The sequence below is a fragment of the Solenopsis invicta genome, chromosome 16, assembly GCF_016802725.1.
Source record: "Solenopsis invicta isolate M01_SB chromosome 16, UNIL_Sinv_3.0, whole genome shotgun sequence".
Taxonomy (NCBI): domain Eukaryota; kingdom Metazoa; phylum Arthropoda; class Insecta; order Hymenoptera; family Formicidae; genus Solenopsis; species Solenopsis invicta.
Genome location: NC_052679.1, coordinates 929,258 through 946,440, shown reverse-complemented (window position 1 = coordinate 946,440; position 17,183 = coordinate 929,258). Strand labels below are relative to the sequence as shown.

The window sequence follows — 17,183 nt, the reverse complement described above, 5'->3', positions numbered from 1 at the left end:
ATTGTCTTTTGATTATGGACGGTTGAGATCTGCGTATAATTGGAGAATTATTTTGTTGATTCTATTGTTCTTTATTGATCCCACGAAACAAAAGTGCGCGCGACTTAGGCATCCTCGGAACGACGGTTCCGTCGGTTCCGCCGATTCTTGGCCTGAGACAAGATCTCATACGCCTGTTGAATCTCCATGAACTTTTCCTGAGCCCTATGTCTTTCCTCCTCCGTACCTTTAATCTTGTCAGGATGATTGTCCCTGGACAAAGTTCTCCATCGCGCCGTGACTTCATTCTGCGAAGCGGTTTGCGAGAGACCCAGGACCTGCGGAGGATACGGAAGAATTAGTTCAAGCTACATGTTTTTTCTAAGTAAACCTAAATTTTGTGGATGATTGTCTGACTTTGTAAGCGTTAATCTCTCCTCGAGGATCCGTGAGGTCCACCAGTTGCGCCCACGTTGCCCAAAAACCTTGGTGCCTCGCTTGGTTCCACGTGGCCTCTAGACTTGCCTGCAGAAGAAAGAAAGAGTATCGACGTATGAAGATCTCACAAAGTTCTTAAGGTTTAACGCCATTACTTAGACCCACCTTGAATTCCGTCCAGATAGGCGAGGTGAGGAAATGTTGCACCGCCTCGGACAGCTTGATTTCCTCTCCTTCGCTATCTGTGATAATCGCGTTGAAGTATAAGTAGCTGCCGATCACGGCGAACAAGACCATGACTGCTAAACTTAAGTACGTCATTCGCCGGATGAAGCTTCTTTTCTTTCTCGGTTTCAGCCGCCATTGCTTGCTGAAGGAATCGAAGGCCAGGCTTGAGATAACCACCATGAGAAAGATCCACATAGTGTCGTCGCCGATGTAATACAAGGTCGGATAAAATAGATACGCTGTGACAAGCGCTGCCCATATTGAACCTTGCTCTCGGCCAATATTTCCGACTACCCATACACCTTTAGAATTATTAATAGTGAATAAAGGTTTTCGTAACACATTCTTATTTTCTAATTATTTGTGTAATTTATTATTCCATATAAATATATTATATATATTTAATGTTACATAATACGTAAATCTATTATTTATATATTATATAATATATAAATCTATTATTTATATATAAATAATAATATAATAGATTATGTATATACATTTGCATATATTACTTTTTATAAATTCGAATGTTTGTGATTGTTTTACATTCCAAAAATTATCTAGATAACAAAAAAAAATTGTAGAGAAGTCTTTCAAAATGCATTTTAAAGAGAGGAGATAAAGTTATTGAAGAGAAAATAAATTTGTTTTTCAATCTCATTTCTTTGATACTTTATACAATATTCTAAAATTAAATAAAAATAAAAATTGATATTTTTTCAATATTTTCTAAGTTACAATTATAAAACTATTAATTGGAATTTTTCATGCAACATTTTAACTATTATATAATACATTTATATAATATTTATATTGTTTTAAATGAGAAATTATAATTATAACAGTTTTATTTAATTGTATGTTAATGTTTGCTGGATTTGTCTTTGTAACGTCATAAAATATCGAATAAAAACTAACGAAAAAGTAAGTTTTACAGTAGGTTTTCTAAGCTTTAAAATGTTTTTTTTAAGTGGTGCAATTTTTTGCAATAAAATAAAATTTTTTATGTAAATAAGAAATCATTTTACAAAAAATATTTAATTTTTTTTAAATTAAAAAAATGTACAGGAAGAAAAAAAAGAACATTTTTTTGTTATAATACTCATATTCTTAATTTGCATAAAATTTTTCAATAATTTAAAAAAATTTTTATTAACTTAAAAACTTCTTAAAAAATCACAAATGTTGCCAAATTCTTATAAATAATAAATAATAAATAAATATAAATATTTAAAAAAAAATAAAAACGACACATGAGAGTTGTTAAGGCGTAATCATTATACTGAGAGAAATATTTAGTGAGATAGACCAAATGTTTAGTTAAATAGTGATCAAATAAATTTTACAGTTATACATTAATTACTACATATGTAGTTGTTTTGACCAAACAATCTATAGCCTGAACCAAACAATTGTACGTAATTTACAAGTTTTTGGTACCAATAACTACAAAATTTATTTCGTCACTATTTAACTAAACGTTTGGTTAATATTTCTGTTAATGTAAAATGCAAATAACGTAAACCTCATTCAAAGTAACATGAATTTATTCTAGAATTTATATTTTTCGTTCTCACCAAGAGCGAGGTATTTTTTTCTGCTATCGCCAAACGAGAAGTTTATTGCTTGTGCGAACAGGAATATCCATGTTCGTCTGTTGAGCAATAAAAAAGGAAACGCTCGCGAAAAACTCTCGGCCCCGAGCGCTAACCTTATTTTCTGAAAATCGTTGATGGGCAGTCCGAGGTTTTTTGACCTGCGACCCTTGTACCTCTTCAAAACGAGCCGCGGATTTCAGTGCGAATCCGTGAATCTTCAGTCTTTTCCCGCAGCTAAATTATATTATATTATATGTATATGTATAAATGTTTCTACTCCTTTTTTCGAAATCTTCAATGATTGTCCAAAAAATTAAATTTGGTTATGTTTCTCGGATTCCGAGAATAAACAATTGATCCTCGAAAGTAAATTTATCTACATTTATTGATAAGCTAAGTAACAATATAATAGAAGGAACGAATCGACAAACATCCGGTCCTTGTGTCATGTGGAAAACGTTAAAAATAACTCACTGACTTACTACCAGAAACCGAAAGATACATGTGAAAATAGTAAACATCACTTGTTAGACTTATATCGGAAATTTTATACGTAAACAAGTGTGAATGATCTCAATTTAAAGTCGGATTCCAATTCTTTACAATTTAAACAAATTACAAATAATATATACATTTTAATGATGTTTGTCGTCTCGTTCCAGAATCTTCTGTCATATTGTTACTTGTCAAGCAATGGATACATCTACTTTCGTGAGACAATTTTTTTATTTTCACACGGAATCAGAGAAATTTTAATTTTTTTAGGAACTCACTGAAAAGAGCTCAAAGAGAAATAGAAATGATATGAATAAATTTACGCTATTTTAAATAAAATATTATTTGCGCTCTAATAACTGCACCCAACTCTCGTGTGCTATTTTTATTTTTTTTAAATTTTGAATATTGAGAGTCCTAATATCAATATCGTTTAAATATTTTAGTTTAAATGCATTTCATTATATTAACTATATTTTTATATACTGCGATACAACTATTTGTATATTGATATTCTGAGAATATAAATTATATTTTATATTCTTAAAATATTAAAACGTTTTTATATTCATAGAATAATTAATGTTTCAAGGATATTAAAAGAAAACTACAGTTTTTTCTAGAAAATAGCTTTCAAATTTGAAAATGTAATACTTCCTGTAATAAAGTTCGTAAAAAAGCCGGCCAAAAAAGATCTAGTGTCAGGCTTTTTTACAACTTTTTTCATTTATCATGTTATTTTCAACTAGCGATATGCGTGACGCATTGCGACCTTTAAAATATTATCATTCGAAGGAAACAGACGTCTAACAAGCGCGCGATAAGGCAACGTAAGAATTATATTATCTTTTTTTATGATTATTTTTCCTTCTAACACGATTCTTACCTAGCGCAACCACGGCCGGTATTAGGATCAGCAAATGCCTGAAATTAATACCGTAAATCTCTTCCTGCGGGATCGCGCTGTTGAACAGCTCGGCCCATAAGTAGGCGACCGCGGTTTCTGCCGCGAATCGCACGCCGGAAAACGGCGGCTGTAAAACAATTGAAAGAATCCGATGTCATTGGTCTTCCAAAGCAAATCGCATTTATTTCGCAAACCTTTCTTTTCTTTCAACATATTCGCTGTATCAGCGAACAATTTGCGATTCAACATTCACGTGGGCCATACAACAAGCGCAACGTCATCAATTCCTCGGACGCGGAACAAATTGCAATAAGCTCGGTGATAATAAATGTATTTCAGAACCAGCGACGTCAATCGCTCGCCCCTGCCCGTGAACTCTAAACGCGTGCCGAATATTTATTTACCTTTCGATTGGCCCTGACTTTGCGCTTAAAATCCTCGATAAACGCCGGATCGTCATTCGCATCCGCCACGTAGGCGGGTATCCTGTAAATGTCCCTAAGGAAACCGCACCCCACGTAACCACCGAATGTGCTGATGTACACGAAAGCCTGATCGTCTCTGCCAAGGTACACATGATGCGCTCCGAAGAGTCCGCCGAACAACCAGAAGAAATAAGCCCAGAGCGTACTCTTTGTACTTTTGTGCTCCTTATCAATCTGTCCATTTTCTTTCACTTTCTCCATGTTATCTTCTGAAGCAACAGGTCACGAACTGTTCATTTTGATTCACTATCGATCGATCGCGTGGATCCACGCGATTACTTGTCCTGGTTGTAGCCTCCGCGATATTGCATGCGACGAATTACGTGTCCGTTGCTATCTACGCATCTTCACGGACAAAATAATAGTTTACACACAACGATTCCGTACTGTCTTTTTTTTTTGGACTCAGGTGTACCTGTCGGTGGTGTATCGTGGAATGACGGTCGTGGTTCCACTGCACCGGTTCCTGGTTCAACGCTCCGTCAGCACAGGTATAACGGTATCGATTCAGGGACGTAACAAGCAGAAATACGTATATTTCTGACAAAGAGATAATATGCTGATTCAATAATTTCAGGAACAAGAATCTAAACGTAAATTAAATAAGCTTTTAATTTCAAATTTAAATGTTTATTAATTTGACATTTACAAAAGTATCCTTAGTAACAATATTGATTATACATTTAATTGCGGCGTATTATGCTTTGAATGATTTTTTAAAAATGTTCAAGGCACTGATGAGTTTGTTAACGTCAATAAAATTAATTGTTTTGTTTTAAAAAAATGGATGATAGAAAGAAACTCTTATAAGGTTGGGTAAGATTCTATATTTTTAACGAAATCAGGTTAAAGTTAAAAGCTTACAAAATTAATTTGCGTTGAGTTATATGAACAAAAAACTAACTAGTTAAAAGTTACGTAAGTATTAAATTAAATTAAAAGTTAATTTTGAAAAACACTATTTCTATCAAATAAAAAATTTGTAAGTTTTTCAAAATAGATTACTCAAAACAATTGTAACATAAATGATCAAACAAATATTCTAATATTTTATTTGTAAATTAAGTTAATAAAATAACAAGAAATATTATTTTTATGTCAAAATATTTTTTTTTAATTATTTTTTTTACATAAACTTAAAGTTTTGTGTTTCAAAAATAAATATAGTTAAAGTTAAAAATTAAAATATAGATAAAGTCAAAATTTAAATTATTCAAAATAAACTAAGTTGAGTTAAAAGTTATAAATTCTTTAACTTTATTATTTAACTTTTAACTAGTTACTTATCTTTTCTATTGTACATATAATATTGTTTAAAAACTTTCGATTTTAACGTAGAAACCGGCAATTTTGATTATTTAAGATTAGGCAAAATTTAACTGTATTTGCTTTTGAATGTACAATGATGTTTATAAGTTCTTTTCAAAAGTATAATAGTATTGTCAACAAAATACCACGTATTACTTTTATAAAGCATCAATTGGCTTCCTAACACTACATCATATTTATAAAAAATTGTAATTATTGGCACAATAAAATATTTTTTTGTCAGTAAATTAAATTTTCATAAATAAATTCATTTGAATTAGAAATTTCAATGAATTTTATTCAGGATAAAATGAAATCTGATGTCTTTGAATGCAGCCCAAGAATAGTAATGGTAGCGCCATCTCTCGGCGCTTGAAACTGTGAATGCTTTATCCGCAGATGCTGTCCTTGTTTCTACATAAATGATATTATAGAAATCAGGTTTTACATTTAATAATATAGTATAACTGATACATATATAAAACTTCAATATTTATAATATCAATGTTTAAATGCGTGTGTAAATGCATAGTAAATTCATCTTTAATAGAATTATACAACAAATATTTTGTTTTTGCAATGTAAAATTACTACAGAATTTAAAACTCTGTGTTGCATCAGGCGTTGACATAAGTAATGGTCTTCAGTTAACTTTCATATAACATCCTTTTGCTTTTGTGTACCGATGATCAGGCAGTCACATCATGCTTCTCAGAAATCAATATGGCGTCGGACATCGTCGTACGCCGATGCTAATAGACGGTCGCCGGTTTGTTTTAACGTGATTATCTCGGAATATTTGTACGTTAACCGTACTTGCCGTTGCTAATGATGCGCGAGGATGGAAGAAAGTCGTTCACAGCCGATAAAGCTCAGTCATAAGAAGTGGCGTTGTATCGCGAAGAGGGAACGTCGCAGACGTATACGACGGTCAATCGCGCAAGAACGTGATGCCAATGAAGAACGCTTGAGGGCAGTACTGGAAGGCAATATGGCGTATTTGAAATTTTGCGCGAAGCAAGAGAAGCAAGAGAAGAAGAAAGAAGCACAAGAACAAAAGGAACATGAGAAACAAGAGAGGGTGTGGCTGGAAGAAGAAGTAAATATATAACTATTTTCTAATTTTTCATATTCTTTTGCATATTTTTTCTAACTTCTTTATTGGCCATTAATTTTCTGTCATAACTTCTTTAAAATCAATCTCTAACATTTTAATAATAAAAATTTCATTATAATAAAGCTTACTTAAAAAAATTTAATAAATATTTTTTTGCATATTTCTGAATGTTAAAAAAATATAGCATATTTGTATAATACAATAGCATTAATATCTAAAAATTAATTGTGAATATGACATTTGTTATACACTTATCATTATTTAAAATTTATAAAATTATACCGAATAACAAAAAATTAATTTTTTTGGCATGCTAAAATAATACAAGATAATTTATAAGATAAATATATATAGTATAAAATAATCTCTGTCAGTAACTATAGATGGCAAAGAAAAAGCAATTATGTTTCATCATAAAAAACTGTTTTATTATTTCATAAATATAAAAAAAACCGTATATCTGTTACACAATTTCATTATTTTCTAAATTATATTTTGCATTTAAAATTAGTTTTTTTTTAATAAACAGTTACAACTAGAAGATATTTGTATGAGTATAAAAAAAATAAATTTTGCATCCAAATTTTAAATAAATAAGTGGCTAGTCTATATATTAGTAGCTTCCTTTTTATTATCCTATTACTTTCGCACGTGAATTTGAAATAAATTACTAATTAAGTAAGTTCTAATTAGAATAATTGGCTACTGCCTTTTAATTGTCCAGATAAAAGCACAGCAAGAATGGCAAGTTCTCCAGGAACAAAAAGCAAAGGAGGAACAAGAGAAACATGAGCAAGAGATGAAGATTCTCGAAGAAATCGAGGCGAAACGTGTGGAACTTTTAGAGAGAAAAGAGGAAGAACGGAAAAAGCGCGAGGAGCAATTTCGTATACAAGAACAGTTGCAGAAGGATATCAACGATTACATTGATAACGGTGCAAAGACGCCTGAAGCTTTGCGCAGAATTGTCGACAACCAGCCTAGCAAGGAACCCTGCCCATTTTTTACGAAAACAGGTGTTTGCCGGTTAGTATAAGTAGAGATATTCGCGATATGATAACATCATGATTTGTTAATCATTCAAAATAATATAATTAAATTCTGAATATATTTTGAAGTGATAAGAACCAGACTTTGTCATGCAACTTTTTTAGGTTTCGAAAGTTTTCCTCTTGAAGCTATTAAAAAATTACTTTGAATTATTTGTATTGAATTAAATAAGAACTAAATTAAATTAAATGGAAATAAATCGAGATTTAGTCAATTTAGTTTACTCAGGATTTAGAAACGTGTAATCAAATTAAAATCAATTTTATTTAAAATTGAATACTCATTTTTTCATTCAAATTTTAAACCTGCATTTATCTGTAAATGATTTTTAATGTTTTCAGGTATGGAAACGCGTGTTCCAAGAATCATCGTAAAGTGTTTTTGAGCAACGTGATCTTGATACCCGGATTCTATTCACATTTCTCGCTACAGCAGCACGCAGAGGAATACGACACTGATGTGGCACTCGAATTCGAAAATTCGGAAACGTGGCAACACTTTTACGAGTTCTTCGAGGACGTGATAACTGAACTGGAGTCGTTCGGCAGGATTAAGGTCATTAAATGTTGCCGCAACATGGAAGTTCACTTGCGCGGTAATCTGTACGTTGAGTATTACACGGAGAGAGAGGCAGCTAGGGCTTGGAGGAACTTAAAGGGACGTTGGTATGGAGGCAAACGACTCCACTGTGAATTCGTCAACTTGATATCTTGGGGAGGTGCCATCTGCGGCATAGCTCAATGTCCGAAGGGCACTAAATACTGCAATTTTCTTCACACCTTTAAAAATCCATGCAATCGATACGACATTAAGAAACCTCAACGGACAAACACAAAGGACAGTTTTAAAAACCCAAATAACAGCAAACGAAGTGAACACGGGTTTGTATTATTGTTTATCCTATACATATGTCAATATCATACAGATAAAATATTCATTTTTATCACTTGATCTCTAGTATAAAGATAAGACCGTCTTGCTGATAAAGAGTTCTAATTTAATGCGGTGCAGAATAATAATTGCGAAAAGATAACGTATTCTTTAAATCAAAATCACTGCAATCTTACTGATTTGCAATGTTATCCCAGCAAATAGAAATTGATTCAAATGTATAGAAATGGATTCGTGTGGTCATGGCCAAATCCAATTTTTGATTTTTTGAATTTATTTCAATTAAAATTTAAGAATTCCTTGAATCTATTTTAATCCATGAAGTGGAATTGAAAAAAAAAGCTATAGAATTTCTATTCTTTTAATTAAAAAAAAGTCGGTCACGCAATCCATTTTAATCTATATGATGTAGAATTAAAATGACATAATTGCTATTTTTTAATCCAAAATGTATTCTCAAATGAATTAAAATGGATTACAAATTTTCAATCCATTTAAATCCATTTTTATTTACTGGGATATTTATAAGTATGATTTTTATTCTTTCTGTGATTTCGATTAAGATGGGATACGTTTACTAATCGGAAACAATGTATTATCACTGAAGTACATATATTGCTGATTGATATAAGTTATAAGTATAGCACTGATTTCATTCTTTTAATGAATAAGACACTGATCCTGATTTAAAGAATAAATGTTATACAACAAAGCAAATTAAAAAAATTATTGTAAACTTTAATCATTATTTAATTATTTTCTTCATTCTTTTGTTTGTTAGAAATAAATCTAATTGGGAAGAATTCGATCGAGATGACGGCGAAAGGAATCGCAACTGGAGATGGTCTGAGTCGCCTGAAACTGAATTGGGTCGCGCGAAAGATTCGGAGACGAAACATCATCATTCCACCAAGAGGGACAAGAGGGAACGATCAAAAAGATTCTCGCGCGATAGAAGTCAGAGAAGGGATGCAAAAAGAAACGTTAGGAGTTCCAAAATCAAAATGCCGCCTGAGAAACGTCATCGATTGAATCGTAAGAGGGTCCATGACAACAGAGACCAGAATAAAAAAGATGCGTCGGATGGTCGCTCTTCTAGAAAGCGTAGAAAGAAATCTGAGGAAGGAAGTTGAAGAGTAGTTGTGATAAGTCATTAGAAGTATTTAAAAATATTGGCAAAAAGGAATAAGAAAAAAGATGTAAATCCAAAAAAAAGAAATATCTAAAAAAAGTTCCTGAATATCCAAAGCTCATGCAGGCTGTTAAGACAAGTGGATCTAATCTTAATATAATATAAAATTAAGAGATAATTTTATTAAAGCGCCGTATGCGAAAGTAACGAATGAATAAATAAGAAGAAATAATTTTTTCTTTATCAGTGTTCTTTAATTACCCCCAGTGACAAATTATTTTTTTAAACAGCTATTGTTATTTTGTTTGCATCGTTCTAAGTGGACTGATTCTGTTTCGTGTGTCTGCAAGAATGTGATACAAATGAGATATAGATTAAATATTTTTATTTGAAATATATGTTACGCAAATTGTGCATTTAATTGTGACTCCTTTTATCGCGCGATAAAGATATACATCCGTGTTTGCCGAACAATCGTATCGTTTTAATTGACAGACATTCCATAATTATGAGATTATTTTCTCTCGTGATTATTTAATCAAAGTATTGTTGTATCCGTTTGTTCAGAGTAGACATGGTTGTCGTTTATGGGAGATATCATATCGGTTCATATAGCTAGTTATGATTAAAGCAAATGACGAGCTTTAATTAGTTGCGTTTTAGCGTGTATCTAGCGTGGTTCAAAAGATAAATAAAACGTCGTTCATACAGAATTGCAAAAAGAAACCGATCATGATTATATTAAAAGTTTTCGTCCTTTGCTCGATCCATCCCCTCGTCAACGGGGTGGGTTTTCGCGGATTCACTTTTCGAGGTTTAGAGGACCCAGAGCCGTTTACAAAAGATGCAGGCAAAGATATAGTTGAGGGTTGGATCACTCAACCCCTTGATCATTTCAACCATCGTGAAAATCGCACATGGTCAATGGTAATTATTGTCGTTCAACCATTTTGCTTTACTTAAAACAAATTTTTTTATTAATATTAACACTTGTCGATTGCTTTGTAGCGTTATAAAGAAAATTCCGCGTTTCTAAAAAATGGTGGTCCAATTCTGATCATGATCGGTGGAGAATGGCAGATAACAGACGGGTATTTACAAGGTGGATTGATGTACGAAATTGGCGTTAAATACGGCGGTTTGATGTATTACACCGAACATCGATTTTATGGACAGAGTAAGCCAACAAAGTGCGTAATCCATAATTTCTCTGAAATTTAGAGATATCTCAGATTTTTTAAATCAATATTACACAATACGAATTTAGAGACATCAGTTCGGAGAACTTGCAGTACTTGAACGCTGATCAGGGGCTCGCTGATCTCGCTTATTTCATCGAAACGAAGAAGAAGGAAAAAAATTTAGAAAACAGTACCGTAATAGTAGTCGGTGGATCTTACGCTGGAAACATGGCGGCATGGGCACGCCTTAAATATCCTCATCTTATCCAAGTAACGTTTGCGCTATCTTTATATCAGAATTGGGAACGTTACTTAAAAAAAGTAACGCGCAACTGTTACCATCTAGAATCACTTCTTAAATTTCTTTCATTTATTGATGAACATTCTGTATAAGGATTGCGGAGATTTAACTTTATCTTTATGTGCATATATTTATTTTAAAAAATAAAAAAGAATAAAGGAGAAATAAAACAGAGAAATATATTTATACAGGGTGCTTTAGCTAGCAGTGCTCCGGTTAAGGCAAAAGCTGATTTCTATGGTAAATTATTTAATCGACAAATATTTCCTAAAAATATACGCTAAGAAAATATTTAATTTTATTTTATAGAATACTACGAGTTCGTAGCGAAATCGCTCGGCAGACACAGTAAAAAATGCGTTGAGAATGTCAAAATTGCATTTGCATCAGTAGAGGAATTATTGGCCAAGCAATGTGGTGCAATTGAGCTTAAATATCTCTTCAAGTAAGCTTGAAACTACAAGGCTTGAAATCAACATATATATTTATTGAGTATTTCTATGTTATAATGTAATAAAGTAAAGATATGTAAATAGAATTTATAATAATAATAAAAAACAATTTATTATTATTACTAATTTTTTATTAAAAATTTAGCTTATGCGAGCCGCCTGACATAAATTCTTCTAGTGATCTTGGTTATTTTACGAATATGCTATCGGAGGTATGTAAAACGTTGATGGCGTTGCTTCATCTGTTTTATTATTAATTTTTATTTAAACTTTAGGTGTTTGCCGAAACCGTTCAATATGATGAAATTGTAAATGGTGAGACAAAAATTGCGACATTATGTCATAATATGACGGCGAAGCATTTAGGCAGTCCCCTACAGAGACTCGCGCACGTCTTTTTGACGTATCAGGATAATCAGGATGATCAGGATGATCAAGATGAATGTGTCGATGTAAGTTATAATAATTTTGTGAAAAAATATCGGGAGGTTTCGTGGGATTCATCAGCAGCCACGAGTATCAGTGAGTTGAGATTAATACAATAAATTAAATAGCACATGTTATGCAACAGTTAAAGAATAACATTTGTTATATAGTAAGACAATGGTATCATCAAACCTGCACGGAATACGGTTACTACCAGACAACCTCAGATAAATCAATCTTTGGCACGTTGTTTCCGTTAGATTACTACGTCAACCTATGTATCGATTTGTACGGCGATTAGTAAGTATTTTAGAAATCACCAGTACATTGCTCGAACATGATTTATTTCCATAATTTGTATAAATATGTTTGGCACGCATCAAGATATCTCTTCACAACGTGTTCTCCAGCGTGAAACAACTCTTGATCGTATTTAATTATTTATACAATGTATTTAGAAACAAGTATTAAATTGATTTTAATTGTGACAACACTAATAAGCTTCGCTTTTAGTATAAATGGAAAATGGTTGGATTCACGGGTGAAAAGGACAAATATAATGTACGGTGGACAGGTACCGGATTTACGAAATGTTATTTTTACAAATGGCAATATCGATCCATGGCATTCGTTATCGGTGCTCCACGATTTGAACGCTTTTTCACCTGCTATTTTCATTAATGGTAATTAAGCATCATATTATAAAAAGCATTTTTTTAGCTTGAAAAGATAACATGAAAATGTATTATTATTTTACAGGATCTTCGCACTGCCAGGATTTGCTAAGCGACGTAAAAACTGATCCCGACGACTTGAAGAAAGCTAGAGTAAAAATTCGTAGCATAATTGGCAAATGGATTTCCTCGTGAAAGTCCCTGTCAACTTTCCTGTGAACGTGCCTGCTGTCCATTTTTAGGACAGACACCGAATAAACGGAATCACATATTTTCTATTGTAATTATAAAATATTAATGAAAAATTACAACGCTTTATATATATTTCTAGTGCAGTTCTAAAAAAATATACATATAAGTTATTATTAAATTGCATATCGTTACTTACATAATAATATAAAAATAAAATTTCATTTTTTATTACTAGAGTTAATTTAAAATGTTGTAATTTCCAATTATGTTGTTTCCAATATAAAATTTGCATTTTATCTCAAATGTATAAATCCGATGAAAACGACAACTTTATCATAAAATTTCAATAAAAATCAAATCTGCTTCTATGATTTTCTATCATTTTTTTTATAAAGGTCAATCTAACAGTTATATAGATTAACTAATCTGATTGCAACATTTTTAACATTAGTGAACAGCCAGAAGCGAAGTGTTCAAAACATTTAGAAATGTCAAGTGGACTGCAACTTAAATAAGATATCGTAGATTAAATACCCTCGTTTCAAAACTATATTATGTAAATCGAGTATTTAATCGTGATATTTCTTATCGCACTATAAAGATATATCCGTGTTTGCCGAACAATCGCATCGTTTTAATTGACAAACCGTAATCATGAGATTATTTTCTCTCGTGATTATTTAATCAAAGTATTGTTGTGTCCGTTTGTTCAGAATAGGCATTATCGGTCGTTAATGGGAGATATCGTATCGGTTCATACCGCTAGTCATGATTGAAGCAAACGACGAGCTTTAATCAGTTGCGATTTAGCGTGTATCTAGCGTGGTTCAAAAGATAAATAAAACGTCGTTCATACAGAATTGCAAAAAGAAACCGATCATGATTATATTAAAAGTTTTATTCGTCCTTTGCTCGATCCATCCCCTCGTCAACGGGGTGGGTTTTCGCGGATTCACTTTTCGAGGTTTAGAGGACCCAAAGCCGTTTACAAAAGATGCAGGCAAAGATATAGTTGAGGGTTGGATCACTCAACCTCTCGACCATTTTAATCATCGTGACAATCGCACATGGTCAATGGTAATTATTATCGTTCAACCATCTTGCTTTACTTAAAACAAATTTTTTTATTAATATTGACACCTGTCGATTGCTCTGTAGCGTTACAAAGAAAATTCCTTGTTTCTGAAAAATGGTGGCCCAATTCTGATCATGATCGGTGGAGAATGGGAGATAACAGACGGATATTTACAAGGTGGATTGATGTACGAAATTGGCGTTAAATACGGCGGTTTGATGTATTACACCGAACATCGATTTTATGGACAGAGTAAGCCAACAAAGTGCGTAATCCATAATTTCTCTGAAATTTAGAGATATCTCAGATTTTTTAAATCAATATTACACAATTCGAATTTAGAGACATCAGTTCGGAGAACTTGCAGTACTTGAACGCTGATCAGGCGCTCGCTGATCTCGCTTATTTCATCGAAACGAAGAAGAAGGAGAAGAATTTAGAAAAGAGTACCGTAATAGTAGTCGGTGGATCTTACGCTGGAAACATGGCGGCATGGGCACGCCTTAAATATCCTCATCTTATCCAAGTAACGTTTGCGCTATCTTTATATCAGAATTAGGAACATTACATAAAAAAAGTAACGCGCAACTGTTACCATCTAGAATCACTTCTTAAATTTCTTTCATTTATTGATGAACGTTCTGTATATGGATTGCGGAGATTTTATCTTTATATACATATCTTAAAAATTATTATCTTAAAGAATAAAAAAATAAAAGAGAAATAAAACAGAAATATATTTTTTACAGGGTGCTTTAGCTAGCAGTGCTCCGGTTCAGGCAAAAGCTGACTTCTATGGTAAATTATTTAATCGACAAATATTTCCTAAAAATATTCGCTAAGAAAATATATAATTTTATAGAATACTATGAGGTCGTAACGAAATCGCTTGGCAGACACAGTGAAAAATGCGTTGAGAATGTCAAAATTGCATTTGCATCAGTAGAGGAATTATTGGCCAAGCAAAGTGGTGCCATTGAGCTTAAATATCTCTTCAAGTAAGCTTGAAACTACAAGACTTGAAATCAACATATATATTTATTAAGTATTTCTATGTTATAGTGTAAGAAAGTAAAGATATGTAAATAGAATAATTTATTATATTAATTGAAAACAATTTACTATTATTACTAATTTTTTATTAAAAATTTAGCTTATGCGAGGTGCCTGACATAAATTCTGCTAGTGATCTTGGTTATTTTATGAATATGCTATCGGAGGTATGTAAAACGTTGATGGCGTTGCTTCATCTGTTTTATTATTTATTTTTATTTAAATTTTAGATTTTTGCCGGAATCGTTCAATATGATAAAATCGAAAAAGGTGAGACAAATATTGCGACGTTATGTCATAATATGACGGGGGAGCATTTAGGCAGTCCTCTACAAAGACTCGCGCACGTCTTTTTGATGTATCAGAAGGATCAGCATAAGTGTGTCGATGTAAGTTATAATAATTTTGTGAAGACATATCGAAACGTTTCGTGGGATTCATTGGCAGCCACGAGTATCAGTAAGTTGAGATTAATACAATAAATTAAATAGTACTTTGTGTGTAAAAGACGTTATGCAACAATTAAAGAATAACATTTTTTATATAGTGAGACAATGGTATCATCAAACCTGCACGGAATACGGTTACTTCCAGACGACGAACTCAGATAAATCAATCTTTGGCACGCTGTTTCCGTTAGATTACTACGTCAACCTATGTATCGATTTGTACGGCGATTAGTAAGTATTTTAGAAATCACCAGTACATTGCTCGAACATGATTTATTTCCATAATTTGTATAAATATGCTTGGCACGCATCAAGATATCTCTTCACAACGTGTTCTCCAGCGTGAAACGACTCTTGATCGTATTAAATTATTTGTACAATGTATTTGGAAACAAGTATTAAATTGATTTTAATTGTGACAACACTAATAAGCTTTGCTTTTAGTAACAATGGAAAATGGTTGGATTCACGGGTGAAAAGAACAAATATAATGTACGGTGGACAGCTACCGGATTTACGAAATGTTATTTTCACGAATGGCGATATCGATCCGTGGCACTCGTTATCGGTGCTCCACGATTTGAACGCTTTTTCACCTGCTATTTTCATTAATGGTAATTAAGCATCATATTATAAAAAGCATTTTTTTTAACTTGAAAAGATAACACGCGGATATATTATTATTTTAAAGGATCTTCGCACTGTCGTGATATGTTAAGCGACGTAGCAACTGATCCCGACGACTTGAAGAAAGCTAGAGCGAAAATTCGTAGCATAATTGGCAAATGGATTTCCTCGTGAAAGTCCCTGTGAATCGACTTTCCTGTGAATGAGCCTGCTGTCCATTTTTAGGACAGATACCGAAATCACGTATTTTCTATTGTAATTATGAAATATTAACGAAAAATTACAACGCTTTATATATATTTCTAGTGCAGTTCTAAAAAAATATACGTATAAGTTATTATTGAATTGCGAATCGTTACTTACGTAAAAATAAAGTTTCATTTTTTATTACCAGAGCTAATTTAATGTTGTAATTTATAATTATGTTGTTTCCAATAGAAAATTGCATTTTATCTCAAATGTATAAATCCGATTAAAACGACAACTTTATCATAAAATTTCAATAATAATCAAATCTGCTTCTACGATTTTCTATCAATTTTTTTATAAAGGTCAATCTGACAGTTATATAGATTAACTAATCTGATTGCAACATTTTTAACATTAGTAAACAGCCAGAAGCGGAGTGTTCAGAACATTAAGAAATGTCAAGTAGATTGCGACCTAAATAAGATATCGTAGGTTAAATATCCTCGTTTGAAAACTATATTATGTAAATCGAGTATTAAATTTAATCGTGATATTTTTTATCGCCCCATAAAGATACATCCATGTTTGCTGAGCAAGCATACGTTTTAATTGATAGATATTTCGTAATTGTTAAATCTATCTTCGCAATTGCGATTAAATGATTATTTAATCAAAGTATCGCTTCCTGTTCTTCTAAAAGTAATGCAATAAATGTTATCAGTCGTTGAGACATATCTTATCGCTGGTCATGATAGAAGGAAATAGTTGGCAAGGTAAGTATTAATCAATAGTATTATCGTACATCTATGCTTTTAAAAAATTGTACTGCCTAAGAGAGACACGCGTACGGAATGTAGAAAGATCAGTGTTCAAACCCTGGCAGAAGTAATATTTTTCGCAATAAAATTTCTTTAGTTTTTGGGATAAGGGGAG

General features: G+C 32.2%; 4 protein-coding genes across 4 annotated transcripts; 3 read left to right on the top strand and 1 right to left on the bottom strand.

Moving 5' to 3' along the window:
* Positions 1 to 4: 4 nt before the first annotated feature.
* On the bottom strand, positions 5 to 4,614 carry LOC105196082 (dnaJ homolog subfamily C member 22). Its single transcript, XM_011161814.3, has 5 exons — positions 4,053 to 4,614; positions 3,628 to 3,775; positions 583 to 947; positions 397 to 504; positions 5 to 317 (listed from the first exon to the last, which is right to left on the bottom strand). The coding sequence occupies exons 1-5, from the start codon at positions 4,332 to 4,334 to the stop codon at positions 105 to 107; spliced, it is 1,116 nt and encodes a 371-aa protein (XP_011160116.1). The 5' UTR covers positions 4,335 to 4,614; the 3' UTR covers positions 5 to 104.
* Positions 4,615 to 5,981: 1,367 nt separating this feature from the next.
* LOC105196080 (U2 small nuclear ribonucleoprotein auxiliary factor 35 kDa subunit-related protein 1) lies at positions 5,982 to 9,874 on the top strand. Its single transcript, XM_011161812.3, has 4 exons — positions 5,982 to 6,540; positions 7,283 to 7,584; positions 7,950 to 8,489; positions 9,281 to 9,874. Exons 1-4 carry the CDS (start codon positions 6,283 to 6,285, stop codon positions 9,630 to 9,632), a joined length of 1,452 nt encoding a protein of 483 aa, XP_011160114.2. The 5' UTR covers positions 5,982 to 6,282; the 3' UTR covers positions 9,633 to 9,874.
* Positions 9,875 to 10,081: 207 nt separating this feature from the next.
* LOC105196078 (putative serine protease K12H4.7) lies at positions 10,082 to 13,225 on the top strand. Its single transcript, XM_011161810.3, has 10 exons — positions 10,082 to 10,558; positions 10,640 to 10,821; positions 10,899 to 11,082; positions 11,305 to 11,353; positions 11,423 to 11,558; positions 11,711 to 11,777; positions 11,841 to 12,087; positions 12,162 to 12,291; positions 12,505 to 12,674; positions 12,751 to 13,225. The coding sequence occupies exons 1-10, from the start codon at positions 10,364 to 10,366 to the stop codon at positions 12,858 to 12,860; spliced, it is 1,470 nt and encodes a 489-aa protein (XP_011160112.1). The 5' UTR covers positions 10,082 to 10,363; the 3' UTR covers positions 12,861 to 13,225.
* A 412-nt stretch (positions 13,226 to 13,637) lies between these two features.
* LOC105196079 (putative serine protease K12H4.7) lies at positions 13,638 to 16,456 on the top strand. Its single transcript, XM_011161811.3, has 10 exons — positions 13,638 to 13,934; positions 14,016 to 14,197; positions 14,275 to 14,458; positions 14,682 to 14,730; positions 14,795 to 14,930; positions 15,086 to 15,152; positions 15,216 to 15,444; positions 15,533 to 15,665; positions 15,879 to 16,048; positions 16,126 to 16,456. Exons 1-10 carry the CDS (start codon positions 13,737 to 13,739, stop codon positions 16,233 to 16,235), a joined length of 1,458 nt encoding a protein of 485 aa, XP_011160113.1. The 5' UTR covers positions 13,638 to 13,736; the 3' UTR covers positions 16,236 to 16,456.
* The last annotated feature ends 727 nt before the right edge of the window (positions 16,457 to 17,183 follow it).

Bases quoted from the DNA above. Each gene is read 5' to 3' on its own strand.
- LOC105196079 (XM_011161811.3), top strand. From the start codon at position 13,737: ATGATTATATTAAAAGTTTTATTCGTCCTTTGCTCGATCCATCCCCTC. The intron at 14,198-14,274 runs GTGCGTAATCCA...ATTCGAATTTAG, and splicing joins GGACAGAGTAAGCCAACAAA to AGACATCAGTTCGGAGAACT. The intron at 14,731-14,794 runs GTAAATTATTTA...ATAATTTTATAG, and splicing joins GGCAAAAGCTGACTTCTATG to AATACTATGAGGTCGTAACG.
- LOC105196078 (XM_011161810.3), top strand. From the start codon at position 10,364: ATGATTATATTAAAAGTTTTCGTCCTTTGCTCGATCCATCCCCTCGTC. The intron at 11,354-11,422 runs GTAAATTATTTA...TTTATTTTATAG, and splicing joins GGCAAAAGCTGATTTCTATG to AATACTACGAGTTCGTAGCG. The intron at 12,675-12,750 runs GTAATTAAGCAT...ATTATTTTACAG, and splicing joins ACCTGCTATTTTCATTAATG to GATCTTCGCACTGCCAGGAT.
- LOC105196082 (XM_011161814.3), bottom strand. From the start codon at position 4,334: ATGGAGAAAGTGAAAGAAAATGGACAGATTGATAAGGAGCACAAAAGT. The intron at 3,776-4,052 runs GTAAATAAATAT...ATTGTTTTACAG, and splicing joins AAGTCAGGGCCAATCGAAAG to CCGCCGTTTTCCGGCGTGCG. The intron at 318-396 runs GTCAGACAATCA...TATCCTCCGCAG, and splicing joins GAGAGATTAACGCTTACAAA to GTCCTGGGTCTCTCGCAAAC.
- LOC105196080 (XM_011161812.3), top strand. From the start codon at position 6,283: ATGGAAGAAAGTCGTTCACAGCCGATAAAGCTCAGTCATAAGAAGTGG. The intron at 6,541-7,282 runs GTAAATATATAA...TTAATTGTCCAG, and splicing joins GGGTGTGGCTGGAAGAAGAA to ATAAAAGCACAGCAAGAATG. The intron at 8,490-9,280 runs GTTTGTATTATT...TTTGTTTGTTAG, and splicing joins AGCAAACGAAGTGAACACGG to AAATAAATCTAATTGGGAAG.